General features: G+C 45.3%; 2 protein-coding genes and 1 long non-coding RNA gene across 3 annotated transcripts; all 3 read right to left on the bottom strand.

The window, feature by feature from the left end:
* Nucleotides 1–3,724: 3,724 nt before the first annotated feature.
* On the bottom strand, nt 3,725–4,260 carry LOC144181131 (uncharacterized). The gene is made up of 3 exons (XR_013324623.1): nt 4,186–4,260; nt 4,053–4,094; nt 3,725–3,806 (listed from the first exon to the last, which is right to left on the bottom strand). It is a non-coding gene; the product is annotated as an uncharacterized LOC144181131 (long non-coding RNA).
* Nucleotides 4,261–9,625: 5,365 nt separating this feature from the next.
* Nucleotides 9,626–12,160, bottom strand: LOC144181116 (uncharacterized). The gene is made up of 6 exons (XM_077709424.1): nt 11,933–12,160; nt 10,876–10,967; nt 10,524–10,704; nt 10,232–10,458; nt 9,950–10,052; nt 9,626–9,881 (listed from the first exon to the last, which is right to left on the bottom strand). The coding sequence occupies exons 1-6, from the start codon at nt 11,949–11,951 to the stop codon at nt 9,820–9,822; spliced, it is 684 nt and encodes a 227-aa protein (XP_077565550.1). The 5' UTR covers nt 11,952–12,160; the 3' UTR covers nt 9,626–9,819.
* Nucleotides 12,161–18,006: 5,846 nt separating this feature from the next.
* LOC144181597 (desmoplakin-A-like) lies at nt 18,007–19,206 on the bottom strand. Its single transcript, XM_077710176.1, has 3 exons — nt 19,027–19,206; nt 18,698–18,858; nt 18,007–18,628 (listed from the first exon to the last, which is right to left on the bottom strand). The coding sequence occupies exons 1-3, from the start codon at nt 19,204–19,206 to the stop codon at nt 18,007–18,009; spliced, it is 963 nt and encodes a 320-aa protein (XP_077566302.1).

Genomic DNA, 19,206 nt, shown 5'->3' with positions numbered 1-19,206 from the left:
AGCAACATTTTGCCTTTGAAGACTCTGCGATAGATGGACTTCTGCCAGAAACAAAAAAATATCACTGATTGTATTCATCGTAATGGAATGTAAGAGGTGGTAACCACCTTCTGTCTGCGCTTTTTTCCGTCCCTGAAGAAGTGAAAGTGACACTGGAGCCACTCGTAGATCTCCTTGAGTGTCATTTGGCCATCCTTAGTACTGTTGATGGCAAACTGAACCATGGAAGCATTGGAGAAGGGCGGCCTTGTAGGCGTGGCATCATTTGGCCTTGCGTCACCAGTCTTCTGGGTCTGAAGACGACAGCAACGAAGCAAATATGGTTAGTTGCTCAAAATCACAATTTGACAACTAATAAAGGCTTGACTCCAACTTGATGCCAGATGGCCAAATATTTCATTTTTTCATCCTTCTGATAGTTCAATTAGATTGAAGAAATTGCCTCAGTTGTCAATTGTTCTTCCAACATGTTGACTGCAGTCGGATTTTCCTCCTTGGCCTCATCGACAGCAATTGCCGGTGGCAAAGCGTCGTTCCTTTCCTGTACGTTGAGCATGCCGCTGTGGCCAAAGGAGCTTTCATTCTCCACCATTTTGACTGAAAAATGTACACAAACAAATTACACATTGTTGATTAGCTGTTTTCATAGAATATTTCTGAAAATACGTATTACTGTGTTAGGAAAACAGTAGATGATCGGATGAATATTTAGTTGTCCACTCCCTATTGAACTCTTGAAATTCATCACTTATCATGAATTCACTTCTTCACAATTTTTTTCATTATTATTATTCATATATTTCTTTTATGAATTTTTTTTGTTAGTTTCTAAAAATATGAAAATCCATGCTGAAACAAGCAAGTGGAAGCCACTCTTCCCAATGCTTGCTTCTAGAACACAGCATTGAAGTAAAAAAATAATAAAACACATATATATATACATATATACGTATATATGTATATATATGTATATATGTATATATGTATATATATGTATATATATATATATATATATATGTATATATGTATATATATGTATATATATATATGTATATATATATATATATGTATATATATATATATATATATATATATATATATATATATATATATATATATATATATATATATATATATATATATATATATATATATATATATATATATATATATATATATATATATATATATATATATATATATATATATATATATATATATATATATATATATGTATATATATATATATATATATGTATATGTATATATATATATATATATATATATATATATATATATATATATATATATATATATATATATATATATATATATATATTTTTTTTTTTTTATTTATTTATTTATTTATTTATTTATTTTTAATAGGGGTGATCCTATTTTTTAGTTTTCAGTTTATCACGGCCATGTCTGGTCTACATTAAACGCGATAATCGAGGGAATACTGTCATCAGTTTTTATTTATTAATTTATATTAAGCAGACAGAAACTATTTTCCCGTGACCGGACGTCCGGCGACCAAAAGACCAGTTATAACTGTAGACGGCTGGTCACAAATGCTCTCCATCCATCCTCACTAAGTTCCAGCTGTTTTGCAAGGAAGAATGAGGAACAATTTCAGTCTCTGTGTGCAAAACTAAGAGAGACTTACCCCAAGTGCAATGTTCCCTCTAAGCTGTGCGCATGCGCACTACACTGGTCTTTTCTGTGCAGCAGCAATCATATGGCGCGTAGTAAATAAAATCCAAACTTTTTTTTTTACCCCTTTCCCCATGATGGCGCCGTTTACGTGGCAGCCAGTGGCAGTAGCTCTGTCCACTAGTATGTTTTTCATGTTTTACAGCCCTTCTATCTTTTTTTTTTTATTACATTTTAAATACATACCTTTTCACGTTACTGTGCAAATAGACGAACAAGTGGTGAAATCAAGTGAGAATTGTCTAAATCTACTGTGTGTGGTTGTGTGCGTGTCTGAGTGTCTAGTATGTGTGATCGTTGGTCTTCAACCTACACAATAGACTATAAATGGAAATTAGCCCTTGGCTACAATCTTACATATATATGTTCATTAGCAGGAATATAAATACGTTCGTATGTGCTATCCCTTAATAAATAAATCAATACATTAAATTCAATAAATCATTTGATCGAGAATGAGAAGTGAGAAGGCCAGATGTGTAGAATAAGGTCAAATTTAAGTCCGATTTGTGCATATTCTAATGGCATTTAGAAGATGTTTTATTCATAGATTTTTTTCATTCATTTTCTCAACCGCTTTATCCACTTTATCCCTCGTGGAGGGTGCTGGAGCCTATCCCTGCTGACTTTGGGCCAGGAGCCTATCCCTGCTGACTATGGGCCAGGGGTGGGGGACACCCTGTATCGGTGGCCAGCCAATCGCAGGGCACAAGGAGACGGACAGCCATGCACACTCAGACCCATGACTCGGGGCAATTTTAGAGTGTCCAATCAGCCTACAATGCATCTTTTTGGGATGTGGGAGGACAATGCAGTACTCAGAGAAAACACACCCAGGCCCATGGAGAATTTGCAAATTCAACACTGGTGGACCGATCTGGATTTGAACCCAGGGCCCCAGAGCTGTGAGGCCGACGCGCAAACCACTCATCCGCCGGGTGCCCCATTCATAGATATTAATAGTTACATTTTATTATTACTAAATCATTTATGTATAGTAGACATGCACCTGCTTATGGCCGGTGTGATACTGGTGTGTGTCCATAGCGAGCAATGATGTCACTCACACTGCTACTCTACTCAGTGTGCTCAGGAAGATTGTCTTTCTGCCCTGGCAAACAAACAATTAGGTGGAACATTGCCCAAGCGCTACCAAGTATCAATGCAAAGGGTTCGAATAATAGTGCATGCCCCACTTTTCAGTTGTTTTGGTTCAAAAACTTTAAGATATCCAATCAATTTCGTTTGATGACACAATCCTGTCCCACTTGTTGAGTTTCCACCCCCCCAAAAAAACATTTTGGCATACGTTTGAATCCTGAAATGCGGCGAAAGATTGAAAAGTTCAAAGGGGCCCAAATACTTTGGCAAGGCACTGGAATAATGCAAACGCTTTCTCGCCAGCATGGCTTTTCACATGCCGTTTCAAAGAAGACTTACCGTCAAAGTTTTTTCCAAACTGAAAACATTTGCAGTGTGTTTTGTTTCATGTTCATCATCATCAGTGTAAGGCAAGTGTGACAAGTCGTTCTCGCTACCTGAAAATGAAGCGTTGAGGTCGTTCACTGGGACGCTGTCCAGAGGTTGCGCCTCGCTGGTGATCTCCCTAGTGACTTCCCTCGGACAATCCAGCTGCTGCAGCTCAGCATCAAGACATTTTCTGGCATCTGCATGATACAAAAAGACCAAATCCATGTTCCGTAAAATACATGAGGAAAATTACTGTGTCTGTTTGGATTCCTGCCATGGGCACGGCCATTTTGTGACACATTTTTGTCTTCGGTGCATGTGTACTTTTACTTGAGGGCACCGCCATTTTGCACCAAATATTAGTTTGGGTTTTTTTTTTACAGTGCGCAACAATCTTGTTCTGTTTGGGATTTCGTCTGTTCAACGTCTTTGTACCGGGACACATAAAATAGTTCGCCATATCTGTGTTTGGTATTACGTTATAACAGTATGTCTTAATTAAAAGTACACAATAGTACTCTGCCTACTACAGTAATACCTTGACATACGAGTGCCCCAACATTGGATTGCTTCAGCACCGGTGATGACGAAGGCCGACACACGGCAGCGTTGAGAGGGAGCTGGACCAGGAAAGGGAAAAAAATATATATAATGTAACAAATAAATGACTAATAACTATTTGTACCAAAGTAAATAAATGTCTTGTTTGCGATATTAACTGATGATCTGTTTCGAAATAAATGTTGCACACGTTTGCGAGTGGTTTGATTTACACCAGCTGAACAGCAGTAGTTTGTCCTTTTTTGGCTTGACTAAAATGAGGAAAACATTTTGACTTGATGCTTTCTCCGGCTTGCGTATCTTACATGATGAGGGACAAATTGGGATGGCACCGGCTTACATCCAGGCTGTAAAAGAAAACAGGTTTTTTCCTCATAAAAAAAGACCAACATTAAACCGAGGTTGTGTTTAGTATTGAAAAGTGTGTGTGTGTCAGACCGTGTACACGTTATCCAGTGTGAGCCCTCGATTGGACTCGGGTCGAATGGCCCAGTATGAACCATTCCCGTTGGGCATCTTTTTTCGCAGGAACATTTTGCTTCTGGAGAGTATTAAATGGATGAAATCCTGCCACAAACAAAAAAATATCACGGTTTGTATTCATCGAAATGGAATGTAATGTGACGAGGTGGTAACCACCTTCCGTCTGCATTTATTTCCGCCCCTGAAGAAGTGAAAGTGATACTGGAGCCACTCGTAGATCTCCGTGAGTGTCATTTGGCCATCCTTAGTACTGTTGATGGCAAACTGAAACATGGAATTATTGGAGAAGGGCGGCCTTGTAGGCAAAGTATTGGAGAAGGGCGGCCTTGTAGGCGTGGCATCATTTGGGCAAGCGTCACCAGTCTTCCGGGTCTGAAGACGACAGCAATGAAGCAAATAAATAAATAATCACAAATTGACGACTATTAAAGGATTGACTCCAACTTGATGCCAGATGGCCAAATATTTCACTTTTTTCAACCCTCTGATAGTTCAATTAGATTGAAGAAATTGCCTCAGTTGTCAATTGTTCTTCCAACATGTTGACTGCAGTCGGATTTCCCTCCTTGGACTCATGAACAGCAATTGCATTGTTCCTTTGCTGTATGTTGAGCATGCCGCTGTGGCCAAAGGAGCTCTCATTCTCCACCATTTTGACTGAAAAATGTACACAAACAAAATACACAGTCACACTGACCTTTTTTTCTTTTTTAAGGCAAGTGTGACAAGTCGTTCTCGCTACCTGAAAATGAAGCGTTGGATGAAGCGTTCACTCGGACGCTGTCCAGAGGTTGCGCCTCGCTGGTGAGCTCCCTAGTGACTTCGCTCGGACCATCCGGAGAATCCGGCTGCTGCGGCTCAGCATCAAGACATTTTCTGACATCTGCGTGACACAAAAGGACCAATTTTATGTTCCATAAAATACATGAGGAAAATCACTTTGTCCATTTTGTTTCCTGCCATGGGCACGGCCATTTTGTGACATATTTTCATCTTCTGTGCATGTGTACCTTTACTAAAGAGCACCGCCATTTTGCAACAAATATATATATATTTTTTTTTATGGTGCGCATCAATCTTGTTTTGTTTGGGATTTTGTCTGTTCAACGTCTTTGTACCGGGACGAAAAAATATTTCACCATATTCTGTGTTTGGTATTACGTTATAACAGTATATCTAAATAAATGCACACAATAGTACTCTGCCTAATACAGTAATACCTTGACATACGAGTGCCTCGACATACGAGGAAAGTTTAAGATACGAGCAAAATTCTGAGTAAATATTTGCCTGAACCTGAGCAAAATTCTGAGAAAATATTTGTCTTGAGATGCGAACAAAATTCTGAGCAAATGTTTGCATTGAGATACGGGCAAAAATCGGAGAAAATGTTTGCCTTGAGAAGTGAGCAAAATTCTAAGCAAATATTGCCTTGAGATACAAGCAAAATTCTGATAAAATATTTGCCTTGAGTTACGAGCTAAATTCTGGGCAAATATTTGCCTGAACATATGAGCAAAATTCTGAGAAAATATTTGCCTTGAGATATGGGCAAAATTCTGGGCAGATTTTTGCCTTGAGATACAAGCAAAATTCTGAGAAAATATTTGCCTTGAGATACGAGCAAAATTCTGAGCAGATATTTGCCTTGAGGTATGAGCATACGAGACAGCCAAGTGGCCGAGACGCGGGAGGGTGCTAATGATAACAGCGCACTGTCGGTCTTGCGTAAAGATATTTACGATCGCAGGTTGCATTTTTTTTACTGGATAGCCTCACCGAGTCGACAATCTGCTAAAAAGCCAGTGGAATTTACACGGACTTGAAAGCAAAAAAGATACGAGCGAAAACCTTCCAAGCGAGTCGAGAAAAACAAGAAGCAGGAAGTTCGGGCTCGAAAGCCGCGGTGGAATACATGAACACGCAAGAAGGTTTAAATGTAGCGTAACGTAACATTAAAAATAATAGGTGTGTGTGTGTTGGGTTTATTCTGTATTACTATTATACATATAGTTGTATTAATTCATTTCTTTGTTAAATCATTCTTTTATTATTCTCAAAGTGTTTCGAGGTCACAAACAACCGTCAAGTCCTCTCTAACCTGGACTGCTTGTCCAAGGATTGTTTATACAAACAATTCACCCAACCTGGGTCTTCGAGATTCGTTGGTCCCTTTTCCAACAAGGCCAGGGCCATTTGGCCAATAACAAGAATGTTGTTCCTGTCATTTCCAACATAGTGGCTATACCTCGTGACGCACTTTGGGTTTTTCTTTATGTAATTGTTATATGATTTTTCGGTCAAATGAAGGCGTGATTGTTTTAATCCAAATGTTGTTAGGGTTAGTCTCCTGTCTTGTTATTGGTAAAATACTTTGATTGTTATTGTAGTTCCAGATGTTGTTTTTACTCATACGTGATGAAATGATCAACAACTCTGTAAATTGTTTTGATTCATGGCAATAAGAGTCGTTGTAAGGGGAACCCTTGCTTGTTGAATCTCCCCTCTGACGTTTTTATCCGTGATCCAATCTATTTAATTAATTGTCAATAATTGAATAAGATGTCTGCCTGCAGTTATTGATAATTACTAACAAGGGTAATTATTAATGAACCTAACAGTGTGTATGTTGTACCCGTGATTTTCCACGGGGTGGTAGTATTTCGCCTTTAAAAGACGGGTGAAATAATCAGACAGGCTCTTTGTTGTATTTGTATTTCAAAGCCAACTTTTAGTTATATAAGCAATTCACACAAAACATAATATACAATAACACTCAAATATATACATAGTAACATATTAACAACCCGTTATAATCCAAAGCAATGTACTTGCTGCATAAACGATTATAACTTATGAGTATTGTAACTTGTTACCTTTTGTTCCGGCCGTCATTTACTGCATACTATTATGCTACTGTTATAACGGCGGCCGAAAGTAGCCTGCTGTAGACAATGCACCCGAGACGCGCACATTCGCGCACACACATAAAAAAAAGTAAACAACCCACGGTCGAAGGTAGCTCGCTTTAAACAATACCCGAGACTCGCACATTTACTCGCACACATGAAAAAGTAAATAACCAGCGGCCGAAGGTAGCTTGCTGTAAACAATACCCGAGACTCGCACATTTACGCGCACACATAAAGAAGTAAACAAGCATCACTAAGCATTACGTTCTTTCTGACATGCTACTATTGCCTCTTGCACATCTCACACTCAGTCGTTATTCAAAACAAAGCAACATACCTTTAAAAGACGGGTGAAATAATCAGACAGGCTCTTTGTTGTATTTCCAAAACCAACTTAGAGAAATGTCTGAATAGCCCGTTATTATACCCTACCAAGGTCTATGACCATTGGTTAGTCATTACGTCATCGCCCCGTGTTTAACGCATGCTAGCGGCATGAGTCCCCTTTCAACTTAACACCTGCACTCATGTATAACATCAACTACTTCACCCTGTCACATGTATAGTAATCTATGTTCAATTTAAAGTTTATCTTATTTTAAGAGCGCGTCCTTCAAGTCTCTCTCTCGTCCGCGCCGTCAGTCCATTCTGAGTAAGGTCACATTTTAGTATCGAAGATCATAACCACTGGATAAGTATTTGTTCCTTTGTGAGTAGGGGGTGAATTAGAATCAATAAAAAGATGTTTTTCCATTGTAATATTCTGATTTGGGTGTTTTTTCAGAGAGTGGGAAGGAAGGAATTTCTCTTTAGTTCATCTTCATGGGAATAATTGATTTGAGATACGAGTACATTGACATACGAGCTCTGTCCCGGAATGCTCGTATCTCAAGGTATCACTGTACTCCTGCATTAAGTTTGTTTTGTTTGTTAATGGTAAGATAGACGGTTTACCTGCCCTACAGGCAGGTGGCTTAAATGTTAAGTAGAACCCTGTGGATCAGAGTTCAAACGTTTTTTATTCTAGATCTACTTTTCAAGAAGCCACCATTTTGAGATCTTTACGGGCCACTGAAAAAGCTCAGGGGTTATGTGGGTTATCAATCAATCAATCGTCATATCCATTTTTATACATTTTTTCCATTTTATCCATCTTTTCAAAATGATTACCACGGTCCGAGCAAATATAGCCGTAAAGGGAAAAGAGGGTGGGGCCAGTAGTTGACTCTTGTCCGGAGAAATATTATTCAATCGATTTTTTTTTCTTAAAATGAACGGTGTTTTATTTTTTTTAAATGTGGAAGAGTATAAGGCGTGACTAAATATACAAAACCAGGACTTCTTTACTTAAAATATATATTTTTTTAAACCTTGATTTACAAAAGTGAAATAAGGCATGTTGAAGGGACTGACCATTCATTGACGAAGGAAATTCCAACTTTCAAAGATCGTCTGACCGGGTGGGGATGGGCATTTCACGTTGAATCTCACTTTTAATTTTGTTGTTCAGAAAATGAGATGTCATCATTTACACTTAAATGTATGATCAACCAAGTCTTGTATGCATATGTTGTTTATTCCATCCACACTTACCTTGAAACCCAGAATTCCTACATTCTAGCTGTCCAAGAAACCTGAAAGATCTCAAGGCCTAACTACAAAATCAAGTTAATTAAAAGGCTAGCAACCCTTGGAAAAATCCTGATATGGAAATTCCTTTGGAGCTGAAGCCCTACTAATATTGAAATGAACTTTGGGAGCTAAAACTGGAGTCAGATCTACAAGAAGTTGTCTTTTCCCTTGTGAATATAAAGAGAATCCACCATTGAAGCTTCAATAAAGTCTTGTCTGTGTTTTTGTCGCTCATCTCCCAAAATCCTTCAGAGCAAAAATAAGAACACTAATAACAGGTTATTCAAAGCAATCAACTCAACATGGTTCACAGAGACAAACACAAACATGAATCGTAAAGTCCTGCCGGCAAGTTACTTTTTTCAATGTCCAAAAGCACATGGTGCAGTGAAGTTTTCAATACACAAATATAAAGTAAATTTCCCCGCCTGTAGCGCATGCTGTGTTGATTCAAAGGTTGAGCCAGGAAGTGGAGAGACCAACAGAAGTCGTCATTGTCGCTGCTGTCGTCGGGTGCTCTGGCAGACACATTGGTCGCCGGAGGTAAAAAAATGACACACCAACCAGGAAAGCAGCCAGCTATCAGTTGAAGGTAACTACGTCCCAAAACATGCAACACAGATGATGGTTCTCCTTCCCGGGGTGACGATTGATGTCGTGCTAGACCTCCAAGAGGCTGCCTTTGAAGTTGATCATTGTATTTCTGTATAGGCGCCAAAACATGGTGTATAGTAGTAATAATAGGGGTGACCCTGCTCCGCAATTTTTCCATGATCGCGGCCATGTCTGGTCTACATTAATCCGCTATATTCCACAGATTACTGTACCTATATATATGATGGTAAACATGATTTTGAGAGATTCAACTTTTATTCAATAAAATACTAGGAGATGAAACATATGAACCTAGACAACATGAACTGTAGGACATATTTACCATTGAACTTCACATTCTTTCTGGACATAAAGAGGCCACAAAAACAGCTCCTAAATAAAAGTAGCCGGTAAGCACAGGGAGGCCGAAGCTGGGTGGGGCCAGATCTTCTCAGGAATCGAACAGTCCACCAACAGACGTGATGTGGGGCCAATCACGTGCGAAGACTGGGTCTGGTGGTGGGGAAGCACAAACACTCATTGGAGTGACCGTAACGATAGGCGTGTGCCGAGGCGTTTACCGAGATTCCACAATGCGTTGAGCGCGGCCATCTGTTTGGCATCATCCAGCCGTGCACATAAGCGGTGAGGCAAAAAGCTGCTGTGTGTTAGCGGCATCACCACCTGGTCACAAACAGAGACAATTTAGATTTTAGAGGGTCTAATCAGCCTACCGTGCATGCTTTTGGAAAGTGAGGGGAAACCGGAGTACCCGGTGGAAACCCTAGCCTGCCGGGGAAGATTTGAACCCAGGATTCCAGGGGCTCCGAAAATGAACGAATGAATTGATTTAAAGTGGTTACCTCGTAGACTGGCCACAGGTTGCCGCGCTCATCCGGCAAAGAGTAAAGGCTGTATTGTGGGGGTGGTAAGTTGTGCAAACCACAGTACAATTCCAGCAGGCTGACTGCACAAGTGATCTGATCACGTTGGAGTTGCGGCAGGCCGGTGTGGGATAGGGTCATCCCTGGAAAGAGCGGGAACATCTTCATGCCCGGAAGTACCGGGGTCACAGGCAGGTTGCTGTATACTGTACAGAAATAGAACCACGCTCAAACCAAAAGTACTGAAGAGATAGTTTGTCGGATTGTTGACCTGGGCCTGAAATAGGACGAAAACTCCACTGGGGAGAAGGTGGATTGGTGGAATCCAGACTTTCTACGATGTGCCCGCCAATGGAAGTGCCATAGTTGCCCCCCACCGCACCTGCTTCGATGGGCTCCATCTCCCGCTGCAGCGTTTCCGCTGTTGAGCTTGGCGACGGGTTGTAAAGTGCCTGAAAAGCCCACTCGACTTTCATGATAAAAGAATTTTGCTGCATCCGCTTCTTTTTAGCACAACGTTTCTCATGTTGACAACATTATATGGACTCTGATAATCATGGAATTTAAACACATTCTTCATTCTTTCTGAATAGATCTTTATATTCCAGCAAGATTTGACTTACTTGGCCAACGTTGGCTGGTCTAATTTTAGCCTCTTTACTGTTTTTGGGCTTGGCCCAGTTCACCCATGGGTTCTTACCCCACAGTCTCATTCCTGTGGTGCGAAGACAACAGTCAGAAACTTCACAAGTAATACATGTTCATTCTTAGCACTGCAAGTACGGCAGAGTTTTGAAGTCAAAATAAAATAAATACTAAGTAACCACGATCACGACATAGTATTTTGAAATCAAAGTGGTTTCTCGTAATTTCCCGCGGCACAGCTGAGCATTGCTCACGGTACACCATGGTTGGGAAACACTGCCTTAGCCGGGCAGAGAGCATTAGAAAAGACAATACATATCCCGGCTTCCACCACTCCTCCCTGCTGCCCTGTGGGAGGCGCTACAGCGCTATGACAGCCAAGACAAATAGACTCAAGGACAGTTTCTTCCCAAGAGCTGTCACCATACTCAACTCGAGTTCTGCACCTAAGAGCTGATCAAGACTTAATCCTACTACTTATACTTCTTATGTTGACCACTTATTTTTGTATTACGATTTCGCGATTATTTATTTATCATTACTGGACTTTAGACTGAACAAGCCCAATCCGCTCTGCTTGGACTACTTATTTATTGATAATTAATTCGTCTGTCTGTTGCTGTCTGATACTGTGACTGTATCATTACTGAGGTTGTCGAGTGGTATTACGTTGTATTTATGGTCACTTATAACACATAATGAATGTTCTTTTTTTCCATATTCCATCCCGAAAAAATGTTGCCACTGAACAAAGTTAAACCGGTCTTAAGTCTAGTAAAAGTGGATTTGGCACACAGCTAGAATCTCTCGATCGGTATACGACTCAAACAATAGCGTATAAAAGATAAAATACAGGTATAAACTTTCATTTAGACTTATGTAGAGTGAAAAAAAAAATCATTATTTGATTCCAGAACAGGTTTTACATTTCAGTCAAGTGACTGCGGTTATGCTAACGTGCTAACGGTTTGCTAACAGTTAGCAAAGTGTTTTTGGTTTTTAAACGATATTTATCAAGACTCACAAAACACTTACCATTGGTCGGTTCCGCCATTAGATCGCACTTATTTCTTTTACAATCTGAAATTAATTTCTACTCTAGCAAGGAAGCCGTTTAATTTTCATGAACAAAAAAAGAAGACCCTCAGTGCTGTTGACCAATCAAATGGTTGATTTGACTGACTGAAATGTGGGCGAATCAGAACAAGGAGTGCTGCAGCCTATCCCAGCCAGCAAACTGAACCGAAGTGGGAGCCAATCGCAGGGAACACGACCAGCCATAGCTAGAGGCAATTTGGAGTGTTTCACCAACCTACCATGCATGTTCTGGGGAAAAGCGAGGAAACTGAAGTACCCAGAGAAAACACACACAAGACCCGCATAACTGTGAGGCCGATGCGCTAAAACCTCTTCCAGCGGTCCGCTCCTTCATATTTCATTTTTTAAAATCTTGCCTCAATCAAAATATTTATTTTCAATTTAAAAAAATACACAACAATAAAAATAAATAAAAAATTCTATCAAAAAAGGGTTTAAATGCAAACATATTGAGAAAAAATGCACTTGAGCACAATTTTTTCTTTTATTGAAAAGGACTTTTTGATTGAAGTGAATTTATTTGTTATGAAACAGCATATTTGATGGAAGTAACGGTATTTTGTATTTGGACCGTATTATAGTTTAATTCAATCAAAAAAGAATACATTTTCAAACGACACTCATTTTGTAATCCCTTCAAGAAAGAAAATGTGTTTCAGTCAGCCTACCGTGCATGTCATTGGAATGTGTATTATTTTATTTATAATTTTTGTATTAAATCATTCTTCAAATTGTCCGAAGAGAACTCGGGGTCGTAAGCAGTCATCTAGTCCTCTCACTAGGACTGTTTATCTGACATCTCACCCAGTGCCGGGCTCTGAGAACTTTTTGATCTGGATTTGCAGCGAAGAGTTGACAAGGACTCTTGATACCAGCAGAACACTCGCATAGTGTTCCTACGTCGTGATGCACTTCTCGCTTCTTTATGTCATTGTTATGCCAAATGAAGGCGTGCTTGTTTAAATTCAAATGAAGTTTGTTTTTAGTTTCTTCTTTTTATTATTGTTAAATACCTTGATTGTTATTATAATTGCAGATGTTGTTTTTGCTTACGCAGTTGGATTAATCCGTAATCTTGTAATTGTTTTGCTTCATGGCTTTAAAGCCGTACGAGAAATTACTGTTTTAGGATGTTACGATCGCCGCCGCGTAGTGCGACGCGATCGGAGGGGAAGTTGAACCCAGATGCAGAGTCGCCGAAGGAATGGAAAGGTGAGGCAGATCTGTAGCTCTTGTAGGTTGATTTAATAAACGGGGTAACATAACTTCAACAACTTAGCTTGACCACTCATTACAAACGAAAAGAACATGCGGCGTGGCGTCAATGGAAACAGCAATGACTACGAGGATCAACAGGAAACAAAACCAGAACTAAACCAGTACTACACCAGACGATCCAACGGCGTTCACAGAAAATCATAATGCTTAAATACCAAAATAATCTAATCACGTAATTAGTCACAGCTGATAATTATCGTGACGTCATGTCAGGAGAGGCAATCCAGCGACTCCTGACAGTACATCCCCTCTAAGGGACGGATTCTAGACGTCCCTAGGTCAATTACAACATGAGAAACGGGAACAAGCAGGGAGGGTGGGTGGGAGATCTAGTTTTGTCCGGTGGTCTTTCACACCAACCCAAGAACAGACGGAGAGGTCGCTCCGGCGGGCGTCCGCGCCAGCCAGAAACGAGACAAGTCAGTGGCAGGTCTGGCGGGCGTCCGTGCCGGTCAGAAACAAGACGGGGCAGAGGCAAGTCTGGCGGGCGTCCGTGTCGGCCAGAAACAAGACGAGGCTGTGGTCGATCCGGTGGGCGTCCGCGCCGGCCAGAAACGAGACGAGTCAGTGGCAGGTCTGGCGGGCGTCCGCGCCGGCCAGAAACAAGACGAGGCTGAGGTCGATCCGGCGGGCGTCCGCGCCGGCCAGAAACGAGACGAGGCTGTGGTCGATCCGGCGGGCGTCCGCGCCGGCCAGAAACGAGACGAGGCTGTGGTCGGTCCGGCGGGCGTCCGCGTCGGCCAGAAATGAGACGAGGCTGTGGTCGATCCGGCGGGCGTCCGCGCCGGCCAGAAACGAGACGAGGCAGTGGTCGGTCCGGCGGGCGTCCGCGTCGGCCAGAAACGAGACGAGGCTGAGGTCGATCCGGCGGGCGTCCGCGCCGGCCAGAAACAAGACGAGGCTGAGGTCGATCCGGCGGGCGTCCGCGCCGGCCAGAAACGAGACGAGGCTGTGGTCGATCCGGCGGGCGTCCGCGCCGGCCAGAAACGAGACGAGGCTGTGGTCGGTCCGGCGGGCGTCCGCGTCGGCCAGAAATGAGACGAGGCTGTGGTCGATCCGGCGGGCGTCCGCGCCGGCCAGAAACGAGACGAGGCAGTGGTCGGTCCGGCGGGCGTCCGCGTCGGCCAGAAACGAGACGAGGCTGAGGTCGATCCGGCGGGCGTCCGCGCCGGCCAGAAACGAGACGAGGCTGTGGTCGGTCCGGCGGGCGTCCGCGCCGGCCAGAAACGAGACGAGGCAGTGGTCGATCCGGTGGGCGTCCGCGCCGGCCAGAAACGAGACGAGTCAGTGGCAGGTCTGGCGGGCGTCCGCGCCGGCCAGAAACAAGACGAGGCTGAGGTCGATCCGGCGGGCGTCCGCGCCGGCCAGAAACGAGACGAGGCTGTGGTCGATCCGGCGGGCGTCCGCGCCGGCCAGAAACGAGACGAGGCTGTGGTCGGTCCGGCGGGCGTCCGCGCCGGCCAGAAACGAGACGAGGCAGTGGTCGGTCCGGCGGGCGTCCGCGTCGGCCAGAAATGAGACGAGGCTGTGGTCGATCCGGCGGGCGTCCGCGCCGGCCAGAAACGAGACGAGGCAGTGGTCGGTCCGGCGGGCGTCCGCGTCGGCCAGAAACGAGACGAGGCTGAGGTCGATCCGGCGGGCGTCCGCGCCGGCCAGAAACGAGACGAGGCTGTGGTCGATCCGGCGGGCGTCCGCGCCGGCCAAGAACGTTACGAGGCTGTGGTCGATCCGGCGGGCGTCCGCGCAGGCCGGATACGAGACGAGGCTGAGGTCGGTCCGGCAGGCATCCCAGCTGGTCCCTTAAGTCTTTGCCAAACTGCCTGCCTTCAGGAAATATTAGAAGTTTAGTGCGGTCGGGCACCTTACCCTGTTTGCTCGGGGGGTGGACAACCCTCCTCTCCCAGGAACCCGGATCATTGCTTCTCTGGACGTCGCCGGCCCCGTCCTCCAGGGGCACCGGCGAATTGCCACTCTCGACGTCGCCGGCTTCTTCATCCAGGGACTCCGGCGAATTACCACTCTTGACGTCGCCAGCCCCTCCTTCCAGGGACTCCGGCGAATTACCACACTTGACGTCGCCAGCCCCTACTGCCAGGGACTCCGGCGCATTGCCACTCTCGACGTCACCGTCTTCCTCCTCCAGGGGCACCAGCGAATTACCACTTTTGACGTCACCGGCCCCATCCTCCAGGGGCAACGGCAAATTGGCACTCTTGACGTCGCCAGCCCCTTCATCCAGGGACTCCGGCGAATTGCCACTCTCGACGTCACCGGCTTCTTCCTCCAGGGGCACCGGCGAATTGGCACTCTCGACGTCGCCAGCCCCTTCCTCCAGGGACTCCGGCGAATTGCCACTCTCGACGTCACCGGCTTCTTCCTCCAGGGGCACCGGTGAATTGGCACTCTCGACGTCGCCAGCCCCTTCCTCCAGGGACTCCGGCGAATTGCCTCTCTCGACGTCGCCAGTCCCATCTTCCAGGGACTCCGGGGAAATACCACTCTCGACGTCGCCGGCCCCGTCTTCCTCGAGCGCCGGAGCATCGTCGCCACTTCTGGGCGGGCAGGCGCTGGACGGGCAGGCGCTTGGGAGAGCGGTGCTTGGGAGAGCGGTGCTTGGGAGAGCGGTGCTTGGGAGAGCGGTGCTTGGGAGAGCGGTGCTAGAATGGCCGTCCGTCACCAGAAACCTGAACCGTGGCTTCGGTACGGGTGCGACCGGCGATCCCAAAGGCAACGGAAGTAATTTGCGTGGCCTTGGCACAGGAGCTTGGGGCACTTGAAACGGCGCGCTGGGCCGAGTAACTTCGGCCACTTGGAAAGGCGTGGTCGGCCGAGTGACTTCGGGCACTTGGACAGGCGTGGTCGGTCGAGTGACTTCGGCCACTTGGAACGGGGAGGGCTGCATAGTCCTTAGGAGCTGCTGGTACAGCGTGGTCGGCCGAGTAACTTCGGGCACCTGGAAAGGCGTGGTCGGCCGAGTAACTTCGGGCACCTGGAAAGGCGTGGTCGGCCGAGTAACTTCGGGCACCTGGAAAGGCGTGGTCGGCCGAGTAACTTCGGGCACTTGGAAAGGCGTGGTGGTGGTCGGAAAAGGAGCTTGGAGGGACGTGGTCGGAAAAGGAGCTTGGAGGGACGTGGTCGGAAAAGGAGCTTGGAGGGACGTGGTCGGAAAAGGAGCTTGGAGGGACGTGGTCGGAAAAGGAGCTTGGAGGGACGTGGTCGGAAAAGGAGCTTGGAGGGACGTGGTCGGAAAAGGAGCTTGGAGGGACGTGGTCGGAAAAGGAGCTTGGAGGGACGTGGTCGGAAAAGGAGCTTGGACGGACGTGGGCGGGCGCGTAACTTGGACAGTGGTTAGTGTGTCCAGGCATTGCTTTCGCTTCGCTCTACGGCGTGGCGCTCGGCGCCTCCTCTGGGAGGATTGCACAGCACCCCCGCCATCACGTCGTGCCCCATAATTGGTGGCTAGCCCACTCTGTAATTGCTGGTCGGGATATTTGTAATAGGAATTATCGGGGAAACAATCGGGATAATCCTCCTCCAGTGGAAGGTCTCGGGGTCCGAATTGGTCAAAGAATTCATCATCGGATTCCGAAACGCCAGCGAAAAAATCAATTTCCTCAACGATGTCCTCCTCACCAGAATCTTCAGGCTCCCTCAATGGTGAATCAATACCTCTGGGCATAGGCATAAGATAACTTGGGCGGCCTCTGGTGGTTGTATGCACCTGGGCCTCATGATGAAACGGTAAAGGCTTCCCAGGGCGACGTGCATAGCAGTGGTGGGGCGTATGAGTACGCTGCGGCTCTAACTCTCCCACCCGCTGGGACTCCTCTCCAGCAATGATGTGCCTGAGAGCCCCGCACCACGGTGTGTTCATTACAAAATTCCTAAACGATTCTGAGGGGTTTCTTATACATTCCAAGCAGTCCGGTGTCTTCGAGGTGGATGGTTTGCGGCGTCGCCGAGTGCGTCGCCGCGAGCGTGGGTGGCGGTCCGCTGGGTCCATTTTGGTTGGATCGTGCTGTTACGATCGCCGCCGCGTAGTGCGACGCGATCGGAGGGGAAGTTGAACCCAGATGCAGAGTCGCCGAAGGAATGGAAAGGTGAGGCAGATCTGTAGCTCTTGTAGGTTGATTTAATAAACGGGGTAACATAACTTCAACAACTTAGCTTGACCACTCATTACAAACGAAAAGAACATGCGGCGTGGCGTCAATGGAAACAGCAATGACTACGAGGATCAACAGGAAACAAAACCAGAACTAAACCAGTACTACACCAGACGATCCAACGGCGTTCACAGAAAATCATAATGCTTAAATACCAAAATAATCTAATCACGTAATTAGTCACAGCTGATAATTATCGTGACGTCATGTCAGGAGAGGCAATCCAGCGACTCCTGACAGAGGAGATACTTCGGAGACCGGAAGGAAGACTTGTTGTATTTTCCCTCATTTCCTTGCTTATCATAGATGCCTATTTAATTAAATGTTAATAATTAAATCAGATGTCTGCCTGCAGTGTTTAGTAATTATATTATAGTGTAATTATTAATCAACCCATCCCCTACCTTTTATGTCAACTTGAGACTGAACTAAACATGATTCAAAATGCATTTATGTAAGTAAGCCTCACTCACAAGCATTTTAAATATAAAAACAAATATAAATCAACAAGAAAGTTGCTCAATTCCTTCAAATTATGACTGATTAAGATAAGAAGAGCAGTCTTCATTATTTTCTTAAAGGTAGTAAACTTAGACCAGTGGTGGGATCTGTGATGCACCTCTCCAAGAGCTGGAGATAAGTGAGGTACTCCTGAGTGTTGGGATCAAAAAATCCCTTGGTGTCATCATCTGGGTCGGAAAGAATCCGCTTCATTTCTTGGTCAAAGTAGCCTCGTTGGTAGGCCACCTGCACGGGAACCCTGTGGCTGTAGAGCGGGTCAATGATGCCTCCCGTTGCAATTTGTGCTTCCAGAAGGCGAATTCCATGATCCTTGACAATCAGCTCTTTGTTCAGGGCCTGGAACAAGGATATTGTTTCTTTAGTGTCAGGATCCGTGTATCCGCTGACCGCCAGTTGGGCCGACAGCAGCTTCTCCTTCAACTCGCTGCCGACCACTCTCTGAGCCACAGCTTTTTCCACTGCGATGAGAAATCCCGTGGCGGTTTGGGCCTCCAGGAGTATGAGAGATGTCCCGGGAGGCAGCAGACCTCTGGACTTGGCTTTGTAGATGCTCATGACCTTCTTTGTAGACTCCACCCGGACGCCGGCAATGCAGTTTGTGGCCCCCAGGTACTTGTGGACAGATTCCATTTTGTTGCCGTTGTCCACCGTCACCTCGCCTTGTAAACTTTGCGTGAAGGGCTACTTGGAATCAAAGAGGTGGCCCACCGAGATCTGCTTGCTCAGTCCGTCCAACTTTTTCTCTTCGGACGACACCTCCGCTAAGAGGTGGCCCACCGAGATCTGCTTGCTCAGTCCGTCCAACTTTTTCTCTTCGGACGACACCTCCGCTATGATGGCCGTGAGTATTTCCGTGATCTTTTGCGTCAGGGCGCTGCTCTTGTACTGTTGCACCAGCTGCTACCTTTTGGCCTGGGAAATGTTTTCAGACAGCAGCGCCTGCACAAAGTAACCTCTTTGCCCTTGCCGTTTAATCTCCCCGCCCGTTTCTCTGTATGAAACCCACCGGATGTCTCATCGCGTATGGGCAGGAGGAGCAGCCCCGTTCTGGCATCCGTTTGGCACCTGCGTCAGCTGCAGGTAGGAAAGTCTTTCTCTGGTGTTGGGGTCAAAGAATCCCTTGGAATTGTCATCTGGCTGGAGCAGAAGCCTTTGGAGGGGCTCATCCAGAAGTCCCCTTTTGACGGCAACGTCGGCAGGCAGCCTGAGGCTGGCGTTGGGATCCACCACTCCGCCCGTCGCCAT

This window comes from Stigmatopora nigra, chromosome 23, assembly GCF_051989575.1.
Source record: "Stigmatopora nigra isolate UIUO_SnigA chromosome 23, RoL_Snig_1.1, whole genome shotgun sequence".
NCBI classification, from domain to species: domain Eukaryota; kingdom Metazoa; phylum Chordata; class Actinopteri; order Syngnathiformes; family Syngnathidae; genus Stigmatopora; species Stigmatopora nigra.
The sequence above is the reverse complement of the archived record's forward strand: the minus strand, read 5'-3'. Positions and strand labels throughout refer to the sequence as shown.

Bases quoted from the DNA above. Each gene is read 5' to 3' on its own strand.
- LOC144181116 (XM_077709424.1), bottom strand. The intron at 10,705-10,875 runs GTAAGTCAAATC...TGGGCTTTTCAG, and splicing joins GACCAGCCAACGTTGGCCAA to GCACTTTACAACCCGTCGCC. The intron at 10,459-10,523 runs GTCAACAATCCG...ATTTCTGTACAG, and splicing joins TCGTCCTATTTCAGGCCCAG to TATACAGCAACCTGCCTGTG.
- LOC144181597 (XM_077710176.1), bottom strand. From the start codon at position 19,206: ATGGCGACGGGCGGAGTGGTGGATCCCAACGCCAGCCTCAGGCTGCCT. The intron at 18,859-19,026 runs GTGCCAAACGGA...AAAAGGTAGCAG, and splicing joins CCTACCTGCAGCTGACGCAG to CTGGTGCAACAGTACAAGAG. The intron at 18,629-18,697 runs GTTGGACGGACT...CTTCACGCAAAG, and splicing joins GTGTCGTCCGAAGAGAAAAA to TTTACAAGGCGAGGTGACGG.